Here is a 23,058-nt window from a genome sequence, read left to right on the forward strand (position 1 = left end):
TGTAATCAAGATATATTGTTTGAGGAAAGAATCTATTTTCAGTAAAGGGAATTTTTTAAAGAGGAAGAAAAATTTTAAAAAAATGAGGAATAGGCAGTATGATATCCAAAAGGGTATCAAATTTTCTCCTCAAATGTTGTAGAATCATGGTCAGTTTTCCATATTATGGGAACAGATATTAGTCAATCATTTTCTCAAGAGCAAGTAAAATCAAAGCTTATTTCCATCTACTTTTATAGTTTACAAAGATTCTATGGCAAATTATTTCTAAGATAAATAAAAAACAGCACCATAAACCGCAGGCATTGCCCTGGTTTCAGCAGTCCTCTATGATGTTAAGGTACATCTAGGGCTGAGAGGAAAGGGTGAATCATTATATACATGATAAGCGTAACTTTGTTTTGATGAATCTTCAAAGCATGGGACCAATAAGATAAGTTATTGTAACTTCTAGGATAATTACTCTACTTTAAAGCAAGAAATTGGTTAACTGTGAATGTGACCTATCAACCAAGATCACACTGGTTATGTTTGGCAAAGCTGTGTAAAACAGAAAATTTTCCTACCAATTAAAATCTCATTTATTTTGTTTGACTCTTTATTTTGTTGCTGTAGACATTTGACTGTTTCCAAGAGTCTGTATAATGTCAGTTAGCCAATATCAAATAAATCATTGATGTTTCTATATGAGAATGTGAAACTTCATAGCCCCACATTTTTTTTTTGGTGTTTTGTTGTTGCTGTTTTCATTTACTTGAAATTGTACTTTATTATTATGAAAATAAGACAATGCTCTAGAGTCTGTGAAACATAGGCAGGCTCTTTTTGAGTAAGATCATATTTATATTTATATCATAAAACATAGAGAAATAAATCTGGTGCCCAACTAGAAGCTTCAACCCTACTGACTAGTAAACTGACTACTATAAACTTCTCATGCTACCTGAGAAGAAAGGTAATCATCAATATAACTCATCTACAAGCCCTGCAACCTATAACAGTGTTCGTCAGCAAGAAGTGCTGGTGGAATAGTGACACCTATGTTATGGAAGTAGCCAACCCCACTTTATTAGATTTAAGGCCTGCTCCTCAAGATGCAAGCCATACCTGACACTGTTATTAAGGCCAAGAACCTGAGATTAAATAGGTCATAGGTTCTAAGGAAAATCGACTATGATTCTAATAAAGGAACAGCAACAGAATGGCTCCTAATGACATACTTTATACCCAGAGATCAGTGCCTTACTCAAACCCCCTGTCACCTTATGAGTCAACACTATCTCAGGAACATCTCACTCACCATTCCCAGGGCTCTGGTATTTAGATGCTGCTAGGGATCCCTGGCACTGTTGGTCAGTCTTCCCAAGAATGCCTTACTTTCCAGACTGAGAAGCATGAACCACATGCAGTGTGTTTTCTTTGGGGCTTACAGGACAGTTGACCATTCTCCCAAATATCTGCTACCTGTAACTTTGCTAGAGCAGAAGGTCTCCACCCACTACAACCCCTTAAATTATCACTTCCTAAACTCTGCCCCCAGACTTCCACAGAAGTTAATTTTTGGTCTCAAAGACTCAAAAGAAAACAAATGAGGAAAGAAACGCACACAGTACTAAAGAAAGACCTTTTTATAGGAAACATTAGCATTATTTCAAAGCATGATGAAAATGTAATGAATTATGGTGGACTGATGGTCATAACTAGCTGAAGTTGAGTTGTTAAGCAGTTCAGATTGAGCAGAAGTGAGATATGTTCTATCAACAGCATCTCAGATGTTGCCCACATCATTATCCATATAGAGATATGTTGAGACTTGAGATAGAAGTCATGACACAGGCCACCACATTAAAATTCATCAGAAAAGGGGTATTCTGGGTGGCCCTCACCACTAAAATAGAAAAGAAAAATATAAAATATTAATGCTTGGGTTCATTTCTATGGTAGTAAAGGCAGATATCTATGATGCTATCTTTAGACTTGACCACTTAATTTTCATGGCTGGTTGCAGAATCTGCTGTTTTATTTTTTTAAACTTGACTATGAAGGAAATGTTTTTTAAAAAGTATGACTGAATTTTTTAAATTAAATTCTCTTGCCTAGAGCAGGAAAACATAGAGACAGACACTGATACATGTACCTTCCTTTTACTTCTATAGTCAGTCTGTCAAGCACAGGAGGAAAGATTATGTATCATTTCAGTCTCTCAATAAAAGCAGAAACTTAATGTCATATTTAATGAAGGTCTAATCATTGATAATCACAAAATAATGTGGAGAATACAGCTTATAGGTACTTATTTCCTTGCAACTTAATTTGTGCAGTATTTATGCACTGACCATCAACATAATGTGTTGCATTCAGATAATGTCTCTAATGAGACAGATTTCTATGTCTAAAGATTAAACTCAACATATAATTTGTAGATCTCTATAGTTTAGCACCATTACAAAATATAAAATGACAAAATTGTTACTTACTAAAATATTTAATAGGTGGCAAGAATTACTAAATGCTTGCCACTCTCTAACATGCATTATGTTTCATCTTTATCCTTCAATTCACTCTATTAATAAAATACTCTATTAGCAATGATAATGAGCATGCCAGTCTTTGCAAACTGTATACCTCTTTTAAAATTATTATATTTACTTCCATTGTGAATTAAAATCTCCACAGATAAAAGGGATCATGTGTCCCTAGTTTGTCTTTATTTGAAATATGTATGAAATATAAAATTATATAATCATTGAGCAATAAGGAGGAATAAAGATTTTTTTTGTTTTTTTTTTTTTCGAGACAGGGTTTCTCTGTGTAGCTTTGCGTCTTTCCTGGAACTCACTTGGTAGCCCAGGCTGGCCTCGAACTCACAGAGATCCGCCTGGCTCTGCCTCCCGAGTGCTGGGATTAAAGGCGTGCGCCACCACCGCCCGGCAGGAATAAAGATTTTTAAAGGCTATCAATTTCATCAGTGATGGAACTTTTTTTCCTAGTCTTCCCTTGGTGTTAAATCTCTTTCTGCATAAACTTTATTTTCAGTATTGAGATATTCATGACTCAGAAACAAGAAAAATAAAAGTTAAAATAACAGTCTTAATGGCAGCTTTCAAGAAACTAATGAAGTGATTGGTTTCTGAACAAACATTCACTGAAAAGGAAAAGACAGAAGCTAAAATAAATTGTGGCACATTTATAAGAGTGACTTACAATGGAGCAGGTGCATATCTTAAATTTCTGTTCAGGCTATCTAGGATTTTCATATCCTCCAATGGCAGTTCAAATTCAAGTACCTATTGAACAATTAGAAACATTTTAGGACACTACCAATTTGCAAATTTTTAAAACCCAAGTGAATCCCATTTTATTCTTTAAAGGCAACTTTTTAATATACCAAAAAAATTTCTGAAAGTTATTAAACATCAAGCAAGATACTCAAGTGGTCAATGGGTCAGACAAAAGTTAAAGGAAATCACTTTTGAGATATGTTGAAGCAGTATAATATATCAAAAGGAAATGCAGCAGATATAAACCTGATGTTATTCAAAGAACAAATTGATAGTTTACAAAAAATCTAGAGTAAATTTCTGAACCACTTAATTTTAATACTTACATGAATAGGAACAATTCTTTGCAACACAATTTAAGTCAAGAATTATTCAAGTGTTAATTTCATCATTTCCAATAAAGAAAGAATTTGACTTGAAGAAGATTTCAACGGCTGGTACTGGGTTATTTTACATAAAAACAATTTTTACTAATTTCTAAAATAGTGACATAAATAGATCATCAAATCCTTTGTTATTTCTCCAAAAATGGTGATAAATAAATAGAAGAAGGGAAAGGAGGTAGGGAAGGAGGGAGAGAAGGAGAGAGAATGAGAGGGAGGGAAGGAGTAAGGGAAGGAGGGAGGGAGGCAGGGAGGGAGGGAGGCAGAGAGGGAGGGAGGCCGGGAGGGAGGAGAAAAAGCTTAAAGTGTCAAAATCTAGCGACTGATCCATCTAGTAAAAAGCGCTGAGCAAATCTTTATATTTAAAAACTAACAAAAAGCAAAGAATATATTATTAAAAGATGATAAGTAGCACCACATCTCTATCAATAAATCTAATAATATATACAAATACATTAATAGAAAAAACTAAGAAAGTTATTAATATACTAAAAGTCCACTTAAAATTATAAATTCCCATTATAGGTACATATTAAAATTCTTAATATTTCAAAACTTCAGTTCTTTCTCAATTTATGGACGTTTAATGTTTAGATATTTAAGCACTAAAAGATGTAATCAAAGTAAGCAATAATAAATGATGAAATTCTTACATTTTTAAGTATTATCTGTCCAGAAAATCATATTTTTATTTTTTATTAAAATATAATTATATCATCCTCCCACCCTTTGCTTTCCTCTCTCAAACTTTCACATGTCTCCTTGTTGCTCTCTCCCAAATTCGTGGTCTCTTTTGTTAAATTATTCTACACACACACATACACACACACACACACACACACACACACACACACACACATAAATTCAGCCTGATGAATCTGTTTAGTGTTGCTTGTATGTTTATGATTTCATGGCCAGCCAGTTGGTATTGGATAAACAAGGAGCCCATCCTAAGGGAGACCAATTCTTCAGATCTTAGGCTCTTAGAATTCTTTAATCGTTTATAGTTCTTTATCTAATTATGATCCCCTATGAGATTTCTGCCTTACAAGTAGGAGTGTCTACTGGCATTGTTTTTATCGAGGTCTTATTTAAGTAGCCATTTAAGGCAAGGTAATTTGTCATATTTTGAAAAGGGGTGAGTATAAGTAAGACAAAGAGAATCCATGAATATAATTATTCTTGCTGGCAATACCACATACATAGCCACTTAGAACATTATTAAGTGTTATTTCAATTTTTATTTTACATTATTTCAGAAACTGTACTTCAATTAGAGTTTGGGAAGAAATAATGTAACATTTTTGAATATATATATATATATATATATATATATATATATATATATGGCATATGATGTTCTATTCCAAATAAGGAAAAGGACATGACATTTAACCACAAAGTAAAGGAATGAAGAAACACAATAAAGAGAAATTTCTGCTCATGAAAATAAACAAAGGAAGAGAGAGGGAGGGAGGGAGGGAGGGAGAGAGGGAGAATGAAAACACAGCAGAATTTAGGATAGAGTAAATGTATCTGAATGTGCAAGGTAATTTATATGGAGAAGATATAAATGCAGGAAATTAATTACAACTCATATTTCCCAGTCTCCACACTCCATGCAAATATGCACCTACTTCTCCAACAGGCAGGTCCATATTCTCACTCCTTTAATTTTAGCTGCTACTATCCTTTTGCTATTTCCATGTCTGTATGTATGGCATGCATGTGTGTTTTTCATGTAGGTGCTCACATGTGTGTGAATGGCATGTGAAAGCCTGAGGTTGATACCAGGCTTCATCCTCACAGCTCTTGCACCTTATTCATTGAGGCAGGATCTGTCCGTTAGACCCAGAGCTCACTAATATGGCTATTTTCACTAGTCAGCTTACTCTGGGGATCTTTTATCTCTGTCTGAAAAGTTGGAATTAGAGGGGGCACCACGCCCACATGGAATTATATGAGTTCTGCAGATCCATGTTTGCTTGGCAAGAGCTTTAATCACTGAGCCATCTCCCAGCTCTTAACTTAGCAGAATAAATGACAGATAATCGTTTGCCTAGGTTTAAAGTCTTTGCAAATACCTACTCAATGAATTGAAAGAAGAATATGTGAGGAACTAAGCCTATGCCAATTGGCTAGTGAATGAAAACTATCTGAAGCTAAAGAACATTAGGCAAGAGACCAACTATATCCTGAGGCAGATGGACTTCATCACTTGCAAATACACACACAACAGTTCTGTGAACATACTTGAGTAAACTCAAGGTAGACAGATGCCTCAGTGTTCTGGGAGAACTCTAGAAAGTTGTAAAATCATAGAATAATGAAATAAACAAATAATCTTTATATTAAAGCACTAGGTTGGGGCTGGTTCATTTTTCAACTGTTGTAGGTAATGGTATAATAAAGTTCTTGTAGTTGAAAAGAGAAGATCATCAACATAGGTAAGTCTCAAGAAAAGAATATACATTTAGCCTGTAAAACAACTCAAAAGAAATAAATACATCCATATTAAAATATGTGAGCATGATGCTGGCCATGGCTCAGTGGTTCAGACACCAGAGCTTCTCTTCCAGAGCATATTAGAATCCCAGGACCCACAGGGCAGCTCACAATCATCCACAAATCCAGTTCCAGGGCATGTGATACCCTTTTCTGGCCTGTGCAGGTACTAGGCATGTACATGGTGCACAGACATGTATGCAGCCAAAACATCTATACACATAAACAAAAATAAAATAAAACATGTGAATATGCAAGTCAAATGCAAAATAAAGCCACAAAAATTTATCATATGAAAATATCTGCCCAAACTTAAACTCTCATGTCATCTGACAATGAAAAGATCCATTGCAAAGATGGTCAAAGTGCATGGCTGACTTAATTCTCAATTCTAAATTTCTGTGCTCTCTCTAAATCTAATTTTATCAAGCTAAGTTGTCGATTGTATTGTAGAGTAGAACAAAAACATTTCTGAAAGCAACTGAAATTTCACATGAGTAGGAAATGATAGGGAGATTGACTTATCCAAAAAATTCCCTGAGAGATTTCAAAGAAGAAAATAGAAGAGAGATGATGTGTAAGAGTCCTGATGCCCACAGCCTCCCTGGTCACCTGTAAGTTCTCTTTTATCTCATTTTCTTTGTAACTCTGGGCAAGGACCACAATTCCACGTTGAAGATGGTAACGAAGAGCAATCTGGGCTGGACTTCGCTTGTGTTTTTTCGCCATGTCACAAAGAACTGGATCATTCAAGAGAACTGGGGAGTTTGGATCCACCCTGGAAAAAAAGGCAGATATTTTTAGCTTCAAAAGCTGAGAATTGTTCGGAGGCTTCAAAACCAGGGGTCTTCAAAAGAGTCCTTGGACCAGCAACATTTCCATCACCAAGATGTCAAACATGCAAATTCTCCTCTATCCCTGAGCAAATTCAAAATGAGTTTCTGATAAGTAAGTTTATAGTATTGAAAATATTTCACCAATACTGGTGTTTGAAGTAATCTCCTTACTGTCCTTACCATCGTTTAGGACGCTGAGATCCAAGAGCACAGTAGGCAACTAGAACAATGTTCTTTGACTTGCAGTAGTTCAACAGCTTGCTCTGGTTCAGGTAAAGATGGCATTCCACCTATAGATGGACAGACAGAAAGATGATATCTGATTATGTGAGATGCTAATGTTCATGTAAAAGAGGATCACTAAAGGTAAGTACCTCAATAAGAAAATGTAACAAGCCGGGCGGTGGTGGCCCATGCCTTTAATCCCAGTACTTGGGAAGAAGAGCCAGTGGATCTCTGTGAGTTTGAGGCCAGCCTGGTCTACAGATCGAGATCCAGGACAGGCACCAAAACTACACAGAAAATCCCTGTCTCGAAAAACCAAAAAAAGAAAGAAAGAAAGAAAGAAAGAAAGAAAGAAAGAAAGAAAGAAAGAAAGAAAGAAAGAAAGAAAGAAAGAAAAAGAAAAAAAAGAAAATGTAACATACTTAGAATATCAATATAATCTGTGTCTTTAAAACTTAATTTCACATCTATATTACTAATATGATACACAAAAAAAATTTTCTGGTGATAAACTAATTCTATGAACCAGATCTTGAAGTTTAAATTCTATTTTGCATTACAAAGAGAAAACATAGTGTTGGCTTAAAGATGTTTCCAGAAATCGTTGGGAAATTTAAATATAGATAGGTTCAGATTCAGTAATAGAATTGTTGTTAATTTCTCTAAATATAAGTCTGACAATGTCTGATAACATCTTCATTATTAGGACATATTTTCTGAGCTCTCTGAAGGAGAACACTCAAAGAAACTACTTAGAGCAACTTTATAAGAATGTTGCAGAAAGAGGGTCAGTGAGATGGCTCAGTGAGTTAAGATACTTATTGCCCAGCCAGACCTGAGTTTGTTCCATAAAACTCACAAGTAATCTCCTGTCCTCCTCCACATATGCATCATAACACACACACACACAAAGAGAGAGAGAGAGAGAGAGAGAGAGAGAGAGAGAGAGAGAGAGAGAGAGAGAGAGGCATACATTCATGCACACACGAATGTAATTTTGAAAATTAAAGAAAATATTACATATATGTGGAGATATACCCTATATAGGTTTATTTGTCCAGGTGACAACCTCACTGTTTTGAGATATAGGTTAGGTAAGAAGCAGAAATAGTCTGCATCAGTCTATCAATTATTCAAGATGTTTGATGAAAATTATGATAAGAAAATTTTGAGAAAATTAATACCAAGTCTACAAAAATATTGAATATTTATACCGGAAAGTCACAATTTTGTGTTATTATGTAAAGACTTAATGACCCAAAATTGTATTTTCTGTGGGGAGAAGGCTGCTAACAGCAGACCAGTTCATGATAGCTAAGTTAGGGAACCAACACAGCAACCAACAACAGAGGAAAGAATGGAGCAATGTGATTTCAAAACACAATGGAAGTTTTTAGCTATAAAAATGTATAAAGTTAAGCTGTTTGCAGAGGAATTAATGCATTGGAGATAATCACAATAAGTAAATTAAGTTAGTTGCTGAAAGACAAGCACCTCACTTTTTCTCTCATTTGTGAGTCCTAGACCTTGTGGATACATGAAATCCTACATGTACAGATGACTTCAAAGTAGAGACAAACTTCTTGGGCAACAAAGAAGAAAGAGGAAGGGATAGAGAGGTGCAGTTCTGCCTCTTCTTCCAGATCGTTGGCTGCATTGGTCCATGAGGATGAAGGGATTAGAAGTCAGGAACAGGGTTAGGTCGACTGTGGGTATGAAGGAAACAGCCCCTTGGGAGACAGACTTCAGTAAATAAGCTCAACTTTATCCCAGACTATAAGGAATATATCGGATTGGGAAGTTTGGAGACAAACTCTAATTTGCATTAAATGGCACACTCCTATCTCAAGGCTTCATATGTGGCAGTAGGGTCCTATAGCAGAGCTTCTAGCACAAGTCTTCTAGCAGGAATCTGTGCCAAGGGTCAAGCTAAGGATAAATCAGGCATCTGGCTTAGAGACAGCTTTTAGATAAGGTCAACACTCTGGACCCAGAGACATTATCCAGATAAGGGCAGGTAGAAAGTTTCACTGGAGAGGGAGAGGGTCTCTATGTGCCAAGCTTTTGGAAAAAGCTGCCAGGCCATGATGGACTGCAACCTCTGACCAGGCAGCAAGGCCTTCCAACAGTGAGTGCAGTGGAATGGTGGTGGGGCCTGTGCCAGGCAATGCTTCTGTTATGTCCAGCACACTGCCCTATTCTTGTGCACCCAATAAGATGCTTTCCTTATTCTGGTCTCTAGTGAAATACTTTAACTGTCTGCCAGTCTCTTCTTTGCTATCATAGTAGCCGGTTCACTACTGTTTCCAGACAACAATATTTGTTACATGGTGAGAATGTGTTAAATTATAATAAAGAACAAAGGACCACTCACAGAATATATGCATTTAAGTTACTTTTAGGAGAGGAGGAAGAAAAGAAAAGCTCACCAGGAGGTTTTCAACACAGAATCAACTGTATGTTCTGCATATGGTCTCTGAGTGTGGAGTTTATCCAACACTAATATCACCATAAACAGGCAATCAGTGAAATGTACATGGTTTTTAGAATTCTAGTCTAAAATTTCAAGTCAGAAATTTCAGCTATGTCTCTGTTTCAAAATCCCAAGACCAGATATACTAAAAGGAAGGAATAATTCCTTTATCTCCAAAACTGCCATGCCCACTCATCTCTCCCATTTTCATTCTTTCCTTTTCCTGCTCATTTCATGTTTTTTGGACTTCTCATTAAATCAGTCCATTTGCCAGCACCTCCATTTGTCCGATACATTACATTTTCCCAGCTCATGGATAAGTCTGCTTCCTGGACCACTTTAAATCTCCACAGTCTGTACCAGTTGGACACTATGGTACGGCCTCATTTTCCAAAAATTTAATAGTCCAAAATTGAATTGTAGAACCTTAAAGTATCCTTTGCTACAGTGACACTGCTCTTAGAATCTTCTTTTCCATGAAAATAAGATGAATTGAGGAAGGAGCAAATGGACTGGAGGCATCAGAACAGAAATAAGGAAATGTGTGCAAGATGAAGAGGAGTGTGACGTTTCTCACCTGGTTACAGACAGGCTTGTACTTAAGCCCAGGCTTATTCAGGATTTTCTCCAGCTGCCTGCTATTAAAGTTGGACACTCCAATGGACTTGACCAATCCTGCATCCTTACACTTCTCCATGGCCTAGAAATGAAAGAGTTGTGAAGAGTCATATTTACGTTGAAACAAATGCAGGATGAAACAGTTAAGAGTACACCATCTAGCTCTGGACATACAGCTCAATGGGCAGAGCACTTGCCAGTGTGTGAAAGACCCTGAGTTTGATCACTATCACACTAACACTGAAAAGGAGGCTCTAGGGAGACACTGCCCAGATGATCACTGAAACTGAATATGAAGAAACCAAAAGAGTGAAGATGATAGAGGAAGAAAGTGACAGCCATAAAGGAATTTACTTAGTGTGTCCTCACTAAGAAGCAGAGATTTTCACACTACATATGCTGGCAAAATACAGTCATTTCTGTCGTCCTGAGTACCCCTTCGTTTCCCTTTATTACACTGTAGTAATTCATGGCTCCCCTTCACTCCAGTAACACACTATATAAACATAATGAATTTCTACACAGAGGCATATACCCCATTTTCTCAAGCATGACCTGATTTCCCTCTCTCAGCTCCTCTGTTGTTCCTCTTTCAACTTCTCACCTCCCATGTGGCACAGATATCCACAGTGTCCAATAACGTTTTCCCATGTTCATCTTCTGGAAACAGATTCTCCCCTGGCTGGAATAGAAACAGTCTTCACAATGATCTGACTAAACAAAAGTATCTCATAGGAAGAGCTAGAAATGGGACACTAAATATGTCTTAATTGGAGCATCATTCTACATACATTTACAAGGTGATATGTACATGGAATTATTAGGAGTACTCTTAGATGCTTGAACTAGTCTCATGTAAAATTCATAAATGTAGTTTTACATATATTATTATTATTATTATTATTATTAAATGGTATTCTCATGTATCTACCTATAGTCTCCTAGCTGATGTCCATTATTTTGTCATTTCTTATTCATACTTCTGTTGAGATATTTCTCTTTCACTGAGAAATTCAGCAAACATACAACTTTGACCTTCAGTAGTAATGGATTTCACTCCTGACCCAGGCCAAACAATCACTGATTCTTTCTTTACCTGAATATATTTGGTCAAAAGGAAACTATGTCCACTAAAGATGGCCATTCAAGGTTATATGCAAAGCTAATTTTGATGGTGGAAAACTCAACGATGCTATAAGGAGGTAATAACCAGGAAGCTTGAACTGTCTCAATGACACAAAAAAATAAAATGCTGGAATAAAACCCAAATACCTACTGATGTAATATAAGGAATGCATAAATAGTGACATTTTTGAAGATTATTTTTTGAATCCATAATTCTAGCAATTGCTTTGGCTTCCTATTTTATGGCAATTTGTGTAATCTACTTTGAGTGGACTACATAATGCAGAAATTGAGTTTACAGAAAAATATAATAGAATTTTATCTTGACCATCCAGAAAAATAATAACCATGTCCTTATTAAAGTTGATTAAGTCTGATCACTCAAATTTCCTACCTTCATTGGCACTGGGTAATGAATGATATAGAGGTCAACATAATCCAGTTGAAGGTTTTTCAATGATTTTTCCAAGTTAGATCGAACCAGCTCTGGTCTAAAGAAAGTGCACCAAAGCTATTTACATGAAAGAAATGAAGTAATCCTGGATTAGTAAATTATCCAAATATGGAGGTTTTATTTTCTCTAATATTGATACATTTTTACTACATAGAAACTTATAATCATACGACATAAAATTCCCTTTGTTCTGTGGCTTTCACTAATCTGACTTACACATATGAACATGATTACATGTTTGTTTTTAATCCTTCAAAAAGAAAAGAAAATTTCTCAATAGATAAAACTTATATCTACTACTAATAATATTTAGTCTCTGAATTACATCTCACAGAGATCAAAAGCAGTTATTAATCAAATTATTTGATCCATTCTTAGTATTAGAGAAGAATTAGCATCCCTTTGTTTACATCATTGAACAGAAGCAACAGATGACATTTTAATGTGTGATGGACACTAATAAATGTACTTTAACCTTTCATATGAAAGTTCTCTTTTACTGCTTTTCAATATTTAAAGGTAAAAATTAGTATTTGGAATATAACAGATTTTACAAAGCTATCAAAGAGATTCAGAAAGCCACAATTTCGTAGTTTTACTTGAATTTACAGCCCATGTAAAAAAAATACACTGCTTTGAACTGAAGCTCATAAAAGCAAAGGACTTTAGAGTGATACATTGGTAGAGGTCATAATCTTTTTCTGTGCTTCGTGCTGGAACTCATCTATGAATTATATTAAATAAAAGTTGTACCAGTATGTATATTTTATCAATTAATGAATTATCCAATCAAATAAGTATTTACTTGCTTATATCACATTTCAATTAATATGTTCACCTGAACATTATGCACACAATACCTTTGTAACAACGAATATGTCTTCCCTCTTCACAATGCCAGCTGCAATCTTGCTTCGAATAGCCTGCCCTACATCTTTTTCTGTTTGATACACATAAGCAGTATCGATATGGCGGAACCCAGCCTCTATAGCTAAATTTATAGCCTCCAGGGGCTTATTTTCAGGAACCTAAGGAGGAACCAAAAGCAGTATTTAAAGACACTTAAGAGAGGTTGTTCAAGTGGATCTAATAGACAGTTTTCTAGAAAAGGAGGAATCTTATATTCTTATGTCATTTGCACACCACTTTACTACATCACAAGAGACTGGTTTCCTGACCACTGAAATTTCACCTCCTGTGAAACTTAACATATCCACGAATAGTAACTCTGGAGATCACAGACATGGAGGTGATTTCAGGAGAATCACCTTTTCTCCATATCTTAGGTTAGTTGAGCATTTGAGGTAATAGGTCTCAACTTACTTTCATTGAGTCCTTCCAGGATAATAATGAGAATTTCACATCCCATAACTTCTTCACACCTATGCAAAAATGGTCAATCATTTGCATCAGAGAACCTCAAACAGTCCTCAAATTCAGTAATTATACTAAAAGGGCTTACAGAACTGAGCATATAGGAATAGTCCTGTTATAATTTATATAGTGGGGTCACACGAGAAAGGTGCTTGGGACAAAACAGAGAAGAAATACAAATTCAGTGCAATGTTATGAGTCTTCTCCCAGTGAAGACTCCTAAGAAATACTGTGTTATTTTCTGCATCAAATTGTGACCATATATGGGAAATCTCATCTGTATAAAAAGCTACTTATTTCTCATTTTGTAAGGGATTATTCATGTTAGGTTATCAGTCCTTTTTTTGTTTTGTTTTTTGAGACAGGGTTTCTCTGTGTAGTTTTGGTGCCTGGATCTCGCTCTATAGACCAGGCTGGCCTCAAACTCACAGAGATCTGCCTGGCTCTGCCTCCCGAGTGCTGGGATTAAAGGTGTACACGACCACCGCCCAGCAGGTTATCAGTCATTAAAAGCAAAAGTTACTTTGTTTAGTGAAAATATAACCAGACTTAAATTTAAGATTATTGCCTACTCTGCCAGACTTGGATAATACTGTGAAGAGTCCTATGTTAAAGGGTAGAGAGTCACATCAAACTCCTTTTGCATATATTTTAAAAACATCAGAGCCAGACATGGTGCATACACTTTTAATCCCAGTACCCCTGAAGCAAAGGCAGGAGGATCTCTGAGTTAGAGGTCTGCCTTGTCTACATAGCAAATTCCAGGCCCAGGGCTACACAGTAAGACTCTACATCAGAACAATTTAAAAAAGAAAAAGAAAAAGAAAAAGAAATTCTTTTCATGATGAAGTGAAATGGTGGCTCTTAGCAATGAGCCCTGAGGCCTGCCCAGGTTTTCTAGCTACAGGGCTATTCAGGCTGAGGCTTCTGTAGTGATCTTGGCTCTTGTCTTCTCTTTCTTTTTCTTAACTGTTTTTTGATTAATTTTATGTGAGAATGATTTGCCTGCATGTATGTCTGTGCAACACATGCATGCAGTGCCTGTGGAGGACAGAAGAGGGGGTCAGATCACTAGCACTGGAGTCATTGATGGTTGTGAAGTGTCATGTGGCTACTGGGATCAAAATCCTGGTCCCTGCAAGAGCAGCTAATGGTCTTAAACCACTGAGCCATCACTCCAGACCCATTGCCTTCCCTTCCTTTTTGCCACTTTATCCTACAAAGTAATTAAGTCCCATCATGTTTCTTCACTCTTGCTCCTTGGATATTTCCAAGAAGATAAATTGTATCCCAAGCAGTATGGCCATTGGCACTTCATAAATATCTTTGTAAATCTTACGGATGAGAAATATTTGCATTCAAAGATTAAAAAATAGTTTACTTATCTTAAAATTGCATGATCTAAAGAAGATTTTAAAATACAAAATTCCTTCCAGGTTTGTAAACTCCCCTCTTTGGTCACTTCATTTCAGAGAACCCTCTGGATCACTATGCTACAAACCTAATGTCCATTAGCAAAGATCAGCATTTCACACCATTTTCACCATCATACTGTTGCAGCGTCCACTCAGTCCCCACAGTTGAGAGTGGTATGTTGGATGTTTTAATTAACTCACGTGCAGCATTTACTGTAAAATACTGACCACTCCCCCAAAACAGAACTGCAGTAGTCTTTGGACATTTGTTATGTTTCTCAGCTACGAAAACATTCAGTATGCTGATTTCCTTTAGTCTTGAATGTTTTTAGTACGAGGGAAAGACTTTGGAATACAGAGCTAAAATGAGGAACCCTCCCTCCCTCCTTTTGGCATCAAATCAAGGAGCTGACAGTGTTCCAGACTGGTGACTTTGATCTCTCCTGCCAAGCCAAGAAACACTGAAGCAATTGGCATTTGATTATGTAATCAACCCTTGACGCAGAACAAAGTCAAACCATCTTCTTTCTTGTACATAGAATAGAGCTAGTCTAGAGAAACAGAACCAGATGAGTCTCCCAGAGTCACATGAGAAGTGGATGACTTGAGAGCTTTATCTCCTCCACTGTCCTTTAGCCTATTTTCTCTTGAGCCCTCCACCACAGCACCACTGTTCTTACCTCTTCGGGTTTATATGTGCCAAAGCCCAGTGCTGGAATGAAGTGGCCATCATTTAGTTTCACGTGTTGCTGCTTGGAACTCATTGTTTACCACTCTTCTGACTAAGGTTCTGATTCTCCTGCAGCCTTTGTGGAACCATGAATATATAGAGGCCGTACATCAACTTCCTGGTTAATGGGTAACCAACCCCACCCCACCCCCATGCAATGGCTAACCAGCGTTACTCTCTGATTAATGATTAAACAGTACTTCTGACTGTCTAATGGTTAACCAGTGACATTACCTGTTTAACAATTAACCAATAGAAAAGGGGAGGTAGGAAATTTAAAGCATTGCTTCACATGCCATTTGGTACCATATAGATATATAAAAGATAATTCTATAGTGAATCATTATATAATCATAATATGTTTTAGTAAAATTTCTCTTTATACTATATAAATTACTGCAAGCTACTGCAAGAGGGTAAAAGAACAATTACTTATTTTTGCTACATAGAAATTATTCCCTTGTGGTTATGGCATGTCTCAAGTCTCCCCTAGTCTCGAGCTCAGTAACACTCTTAGTTCTTTGCTCCTAGAAGAGAAAACATCAAATACAGCACAGCAAATTGAGCAAGCAGGTTAGCACTGGGTTTTAGCAAACAAGGAAACAAGAACAGACTTCAAAATCAGAGCAGACCAAGCTGGGCAACAGTGGCTTTGATTCTGATAGGCACACTCTCCTCTCTGTTACCTCTTCACCTATATTTGCCTTAGGGTGGGTACTTTTAGGAAAAGAGCCAGCATCTCTTAGATTTTACCCAAAGTACAGTCTAAGAAGTGAGGAATAGAGTTTAAATAACCCCAAAGTTGAAAAGCTCACTAAGAAAGAAGGTAACAGCACCAGGTAAACATTCCCATGTGAAAAAATTCCTGAGGCCAGTTTGAGCTCATTCAGGTAGAATCAACCACTCCCGCTTGTTGCTCCTTAGGTCCTATTTGTTGGGAATTCTTGCACTGGCCCAGTGAGAATGAACACTAGCAAATATTGTTACATCCTATCCACCTACACCATCTATGCAACCTACCAAGAGCCCCGAGTTGTCCCAATTAAAATGACCACTACCACGGTACAATCATTGTAAGTGTGCAGTAGTGGCATGTATACTTTGGTGGTAACAAACAACTGACTAATTGGACTTAATACCCACTCAACAGTGAGGAAATCAGTCCTGGTATTGGAAACCTAGCCAACTACCCAGGACTAGTGAAGTCATGGGTTTTTGGAGGAGAACCTATAACCACCCATTTATTAAACCATTATAATCTTTAACTATATTCTAAATATTTGTTCTTATACTCAAAGATAAGTGTAATCTTCATTCCTCGTCAAGGAAACTTCTCTTTGAGACAGACACAGACCATTAAAGAAAAAAAATCACAACTAATTGAAGTGCACATTTGAGAAGCCCAGTCCCAACTGATACATCTAGAACACAGCTCCTGTACCTAAGGCTCAGGGATCACCTATTGCTCTCTATATCCTGATTTGGAGAGACAATTGGTCAGCTAACCTCCTGCTCAACATTAGCCTCTTGAAATCTTCTAGGGAACAGGGGGAGTGGCTCATCTGGCTATTTCTTGCTGGGTGAGGGCATTGTCATAAGGAACATCCAGATGAGGGGTCACAGATTCCTCCAAGGAAGGAAGTTCAAGGACTCTAAAAGAAGAAAGTGATCATAGTGGTCGAAGGTTAGCATCACTTGGTCACCATCAGTTAAAGTTTTGGGGTGTGGAGTCTTGAAGATAACAGTTGTACCAGGTTGCTAAGTGAACAAGAATCAAAGACACAAGATGAAAATCAAACCATGAGAAAAAGGTTGTAGGAGACTGTTGGTATAAGAAACATGTAATTTTTTTTTTTTTACTTGAAAATCCTAAGGAAAACTTGTCTCATTTGGTCCAATGTAAGGTATGATGTATCTGGATCTGGTCGAGGAGAGGTGGAGTAATGTTTTTTCATAACTATTTGAAAAGGAATCTGTTAAGTTCTGCAACCAACAAATTTGATTATCCATTAAAGGAGGAGCAGGGACTGAAAATGTTCAACATCGTAGGGAATGAGAGGCTCATCAGGGCCACACCTGCTTGAACAACGTTAGAAAAACATTTGGAAATATTTTTATGGGAGTCAAGGAAGGATTTAATCAGGTGAGGTCAGAGGTAAGAGTGAATATGTCATTAAGACACCTCCCATAAGAATAATTTCAATAGCAGGAGCTATGGTGCATGGTCCATAGATCTGCTTATCTGAACCTTGGTGCCCCTTTGAAGAGAAATCACAAGTGGTTAATTAGTTTATTGCTTCAGTGCACTTATCTTGCTTCACATTCTGAGTCTTTCTGGAAAATAAGTTTTTATTCTTGGCTGTGGACCCAGCTATTAATTCCTTGGAGTTTGACAGCCTTTTGAATATTGTCTCTTTCATACTGGCTGAAACCAGTTATCTGAATGACTGTGTTTGTATGTGTTTGGGGACACAGGGGTTCCCTGGCTACACTAGGTCAGAATCAGAATCTTAGTTGGAACAGATAGCATTACTGTGTAGCTGAAAGTTTTCCTGTGTCCCACCTGGTCCACAGTCAGGACTAATCTCTCTCACCTGCCAGTCCTGCAGCCACTCAGTCCCAAATAAACACACACAGGCTAATATTATTTTTAAACTATGGATATGGCAGACTTCTTGTTACCTAGTTTGTATATCTTTTTCTTTTTTTTTTTCCCAAGACAGGGTTTCTCTGTGTAGCTTTGCATCTTTCCTGAAACTCACTTGGTAGCCCAGGCTGGCCTTGAACTCACAGAGATCCGCCTGCCTCTGCCTCCCGAGTGCTGGGATTAAAGGTGTGTGTCACCACTGCCCGGCCCTAGTGTGTATATCTTAAATTAACCCATTTCTATAAATCTATACTTTGCCACATGGCTTGTGGCTTACCGGCACTTTTACATCTTGCTTCTCATGGCGGCAGCTGGTGGTATCTCCTCTGTTCTGTCTTTCTCCTTCCTCTCTATTTGTTTGGATTTTTCACCTGCCTCCAAGCTGCCTTGCCATAAGCCAAACAGCTTTATTTATCAACCAGTCAAAGCAACATATTTTCACAGCATACAGAATGACATCACCCATCACTACTGTTGTTGTTTTTATGCATTTAAGACCATATAGGCAAAAAATTACCCTCTTTATTAAAAAATCAGGCTAAAACAGTTAGGGAGCCTGCATGGGATCAACCTAGGCCTTCTGCCTGTGTGTAACAGTTGTGTAGCTTGGTCTGTTTGTAAGACTCCTAGCAGTGAGATCAGAATCTGTCACTGGTGCTTAGCTGTCAGGGGAGGAGCTCAGTCCTGCCTCAACTTGATGAGCCATGCTTTGTTCAAGCCCATGGGAGGCCTGCCCTCTTCTGAATGGAGAAGAAGAAGGAGTAGATGGAGAGGATGATAGACAGGAGGCGGGAGCAGAGGGAGGGGCCTGTGGTTGGTATGTAAAATAAATGAAAAAATTTTAATTAAATAAAAATAAATAAGTAACCCCCCCAAAAAATGTCAGGCTAACTCTTAGGTACTTTCAGGAGTTTTTATTTTGTTTTGTTTTGTTTATTTTCTTCTACCAAGTGTGCCATCTGAAGGAATGGGTCAGATTCTTGCTGACCATATGGCTTACCACAGAAGCACAGAGAACATTCTCTTTTCTTTGACTATACTACTAGAATATGTGCCACTTAGAGTTCAGTATTTGGAATTCTAAGGCCTCTCCAATTAAGAGGACAGGTGACTTACCAGAGAAGCAAAACATTTAGAAGGGTTACTTTTCCCTCTGTGTTCTGGCTGACTTTGGAAGGTAAGGGTCACTGGCTATCCTTTTGATCTCTCATTCTCATGGGCTAAGACTTCAACCTTTGGCTTTAAACACCCACAAGGAAAGTTTTGTCCATCTTACACAGTGAGAGATGACTTTTTTTAGCTCTAAATTTTCTGTGACACTCACAGTTTAGACAAGAACAGATTTTTAACAAATTTGGCAGACAATATAATTATGTTGATTAAACACAAATTTTTCTCTAACTGAGCCTTTATGAATGATATAATCCAGATACTTTTACATTGAGTTAAAGCCAGGCTTTATATCAGTGCACTGAATTCTGACCTTAGAAATTTTAATAACCTTTACCTATCATATACATACTATCTGTAAATCCCTCCTCCACAAAACTATGTGACTTGCATCATCTCCTTACTAATCACTAATCCCTTCCTGTTTAATTCCCTTTCTTAACTTGAAACAGAGTAACATAAACAAATATACCAACTTACTCAAGAGGAACTGAATCCAAATTATGTTCACAACTTAAGGTAACCTATGGGTACCTGTTCACATGTTGTTAAAGTGTAAGACTCTTGTCTGTTGTAAGTCCTAAGCAGCTATAATCTCTGCTTGGATAATTTTTAAAAATTTTTTACATATTTTTTCTTGGTCTCATATGATTCTGAGAGTTTCTAAATGTTACATTCTAGCAAGACTTGGCCATGATAGGAGTTTCCAAGGACCTTGAACAGCGAACTATCAAACAATAAAAGGCATGAAAGAAAACACACAGAGAGCCAAAACCTTTCTATGCTAACCTTGCAATTGCCGTTTGGGACACAAAAGATGTGTCTGTTCCCAATGAAGGACTGTGAGAGATTGCAAATAGTTACTTTTTCCTGGAGGACCAATGGAGGAAAGAGATACCACTAGTGCCTGCTGGACAGACCTGCTGGTGAATGACAAGAGGCTGCACCCAGGGCACTTATCCTACTTCTAACATGCAAAGCCTTCCCCAGACATTGGAAATGGGCATTGACAAACAACAGAAAACAGGCCCTTCTCCTCTCAGAGTGATCACCTCTCTCACTCATAAATAAGGAAAAGCTTTCAGAGAGGGAACACTTGATGTTGAAGGGCTACCACATGACATTTTTAAATTTCAAATCGTTTAATGATCTCCATGTTGCAATAAGAACAGATTGTACTACATTTTATTCCCCGAAGAATTTTTGAATCACTATCAAGCCTGTAAGTGCTAAAGCAGACAATCTCACATGAATAAATACTTGGAATTTGCAGCTTTTGCAGAAGCTAGAGTTGTCCTCCTTTAAGGATGCACATGTAGACAAAGGAAACTTTCCCTTTTTTTCTTTTTCACCTGCAAAGTAGATCAAGCAGGAGGACAGTGATGTAATTAACATAAAAAGCTTAAACATAAGAGATCTCATTGCCTTTTTCATCTCTTAAGAGCATGTCAATAACTGTAGTATGGAATCTGGATTTAGGCTCCCATCCAGAGATCAAGTCTTTCCACCCCCAGTTCGTAGTAAAGCCAGGCTTCATTGCAAAAGAAAACATCCTGCCTTCTTTTGAGAGTGTCTGGGTTAAAATTATCCCAGATCTTTAGGATGCAGCCCAGGGGAGCGGCATCTGATGAGATAGAGATGGGCCTGATTCCCCATCTACAAACAGAGGGAACATGAATCAGAAAGGTAAGCAGCATCTCAGATGAGGTGTCCCTCTCCACTCAGGCTATCCTCCAACCATGGTTGAATGTGCACACTTCCTATGCATGGTCTAGCCTCCTGGGGGCAGTCCTGGGTCCCTTTAGGGGTCACCAGGGAATTTTCCTCTTGTGACCAAATAGTGACCAGTCTCTGGAACATCCTTCTCAGACGCCCACCATTGTCAACTCTCTCTCTTCGTACTTTGGCTGTCCTCCCAGACATCCACCAGCCTAATTCTGTCCTAAGGTCTATGCAATCAAGGAGTTTCTCCCAGTTGATTATGGTCCCCCTTTTCAACTAAACCTGGTGTTTGAGCTTGCTGGTTTCCTTGACAACATAGATGGTGCCTGTCATCAAATAACAGAGTCAAAGAGAGTCCCTGCTTCGTTTAGGGGTAAGGAGTTCATATATGCTTTTTGAAGAATACACACAAGCTGGGAACATGACTCAGTGACATAGTGCATGCCTCATATGTACAGGGCCCTGGGCTTAATCCCCACTATTGCAAAAAAATAAAGAAAACATTTTCTTTGGGCCTGTGAGGTGGCTTGGCTGATAAAGGCACTTTCTGTGCAAGTCTGAAGACCTGCAATTGATCCCCAGAACTTACATAAAGGTGGAAACAGAAAGCCAATCTGCAAAACTATCTTTTGACCTCTCTGGGCATGACATATGTGCTCCGAAAACTATACACATGCAAATGCACATACAACACAATAGTAATTAATAATAATAATAATAATAATAATTTAAACAAAATATTTTTTAAAGACAGCCCAAAGAATCCAAGCAACAGGGGCAAGGATACCCCTACAAGGTATGAGGACATGTAAGGGTCACCCTCTATTAACAGTCATGTTTTCCCAGGTTATACCAGGGTTTCATAATCAAAGAATAATGAAGAAGGCTGCTTGGCTAAAAAGACATCCATACTGCAGCCCTCAGAACAAAGATCCTCTCTGCATCTGTAAAGTCATGCAACTTCTCCAGATAGGCAAGTGCAACATCAAAATAACCTGCTCAGGGGACTCCAGTGTCTTTCCAGGACATGTGAGAGGAAGCACAAGTGGGTTTCATCTGGGCAAAAACTGTAGGAGAAGGAGGAAGACAAGGTCCTTGGCCATTCCAAGTTTTCACTAACAGTCGGTCATCACACAATCAACAAGCCAGAGACAGCTGCCTTTAGGTCTTCAGAATAAAGAAAAGAATGAAAGGGACAGGCTGGGTGGCAGTGGCAATTGAACCAGGGATGCAAGCCAGTGACAGAGAAAAGGTGGACAGAGAAGAGCCATTTAAGCTGAAGCGTTCTTGCAGCAGAAAAAGTAACAAGAGGGGAATTTTTCAGTACCTTAGGAGACATGAAAGAAGTGAGAAAATGCAGGGGGCAAACAGAAACAGAGTCCTTGCCACAGGTGGGCTAGGGAGGAGGAGAATGCCTCACTTTAGCTAAAGTGCCCTTTAGCTAAAGAAAGTGGACCTGTACTGAGCACCAGATGTCCTGCAGGAGGTCTCCAGCTTCCCCTGCTCTCAACTCCAGCTCCAGTCTTGCTTCTTCTGCATTCCAGAGTGAAGAAAGCACCATAGGGAGAGCAGCCAAGAGTTTCACTTTAGAGAACAAGGAAGCAAGCATTCTCTTCAAAATAAGAGCAGGGTGAGCCCTGCAGCAGCACTGGGGGCCTGGCAGCCAGGGACTTCTATTTCTCCTTTCCTTCATAACACTTGCTCTCCCTCCTCCAGGGCAGGCACTTCTAGGAAAGGAGCTTGCTTTCCTCAGGAGCCCACTTTCCTTGGGTTTCCATCTAAGATACAGAAGGATCAAAATATGTATAGGATTTTAATTACCCATAAAATAAAAAGGTTCACTGTGCATGCTTCCCTGAGCATGCCAGCTTAAGGTGACTCAGCTTCTACCACCTGCTGTTATTTATGTTCTATTTGTGGGTGCAGGCATGAGTCAGTCCTTTCCAGAGCTAACCTCCTGCCTAAAGTTTGTGAGTGCTTAATATTCAAAGCTTTTTGTTATGATGAAGTGCCTACTTGATAACACAACACAAGAAACAATTGGCCATTGTTATGGTCCCCAAAGGACCTAGGAATTCTACAGAGATGCTTTTGTCTCTC

At 38.0% G+C, this 23,058-nt stretch overlaps 1 protein-coding gene across 16 annotated transcripts; it reads right to left on the reverse strand.

Annotated features, from left to right (window-relative positions):
* Nucleotides 1-1,613: 1,613 nt before the first annotated feature.
* Nucleotides 1,614-22,561, reverse strand: LOC131911430 (aldo-keto reductase family 1 member C13-like). Of its 16 annotated transcripts, none has more exons than XM_059263454.1 (14): nucleotides 22,415-22,560; nucleotides 21,954-22,025; nucleotides 20,497-20,588; nucleotides 15,852-15,946; nucleotides 15,370-15,495; nucleotides 12,761-12,928; nucleotides 11,841-11,957; nucleotides 10,926-11,003; nucleotides 10,281-10,403; nucleotides 8,780-8,881; nucleotides 7,186-7,295; nucleotides 6,782-6,947; nucleotides 3,205-3,287; nucleotides 1,614-1,888 (listed from the first exon to the last, which is right to left on the reverse strand). In XM_059263454.1, the coding sequence occupies exons 5-14, from the start codon at nucleotides 15,451-15,453 to the stop codon at nucleotides 1,846-1,848; spliced, it is 1,074 nt and encodes a 357-aa protein (XP_059119437.1). In that variant the 5' UTR covers nucleotides 15,454-15,495; nucleotides 15,852-15,946; nucleotides 20,497-20,588; nucleotides 21,954-22,025; nucleotides 22,415-22,560; the 3' UTR covers nucleotides 1,614-1,845. The 16 variants fall into 16 exon arrangements, with proteins under 16 accessions (XP_059119437.1, XP_059119435.1, XP_059119443.1 ...); XM_059263452.1 differs by having other exon boundaries at nucleotides 20,485-20,588; XM_059263460.1 differs by lacking the exon at nucleotides 15,852-15,946 and having other exon boundaries at nucleotides 22,415-22,561.
* Between the last annotated feature and the right edge of the window lie 497 nt (nucleotides 22,562-23,058).

The sequence above is a fragment of the Peromyscus eremicus genome, chromosome 5 (assembly GCF_949786415.1).
Source record: "Peromyscus eremicus chromosome 5, PerEre_H2_v1, whole genome shotgun sequence".
Lineage (NCBI taxonomy): Eukaryota > Metazoa > Chordata > Mammalia > Rodentia > Cricetidae > Peromyscus > Peromyscus eremicus.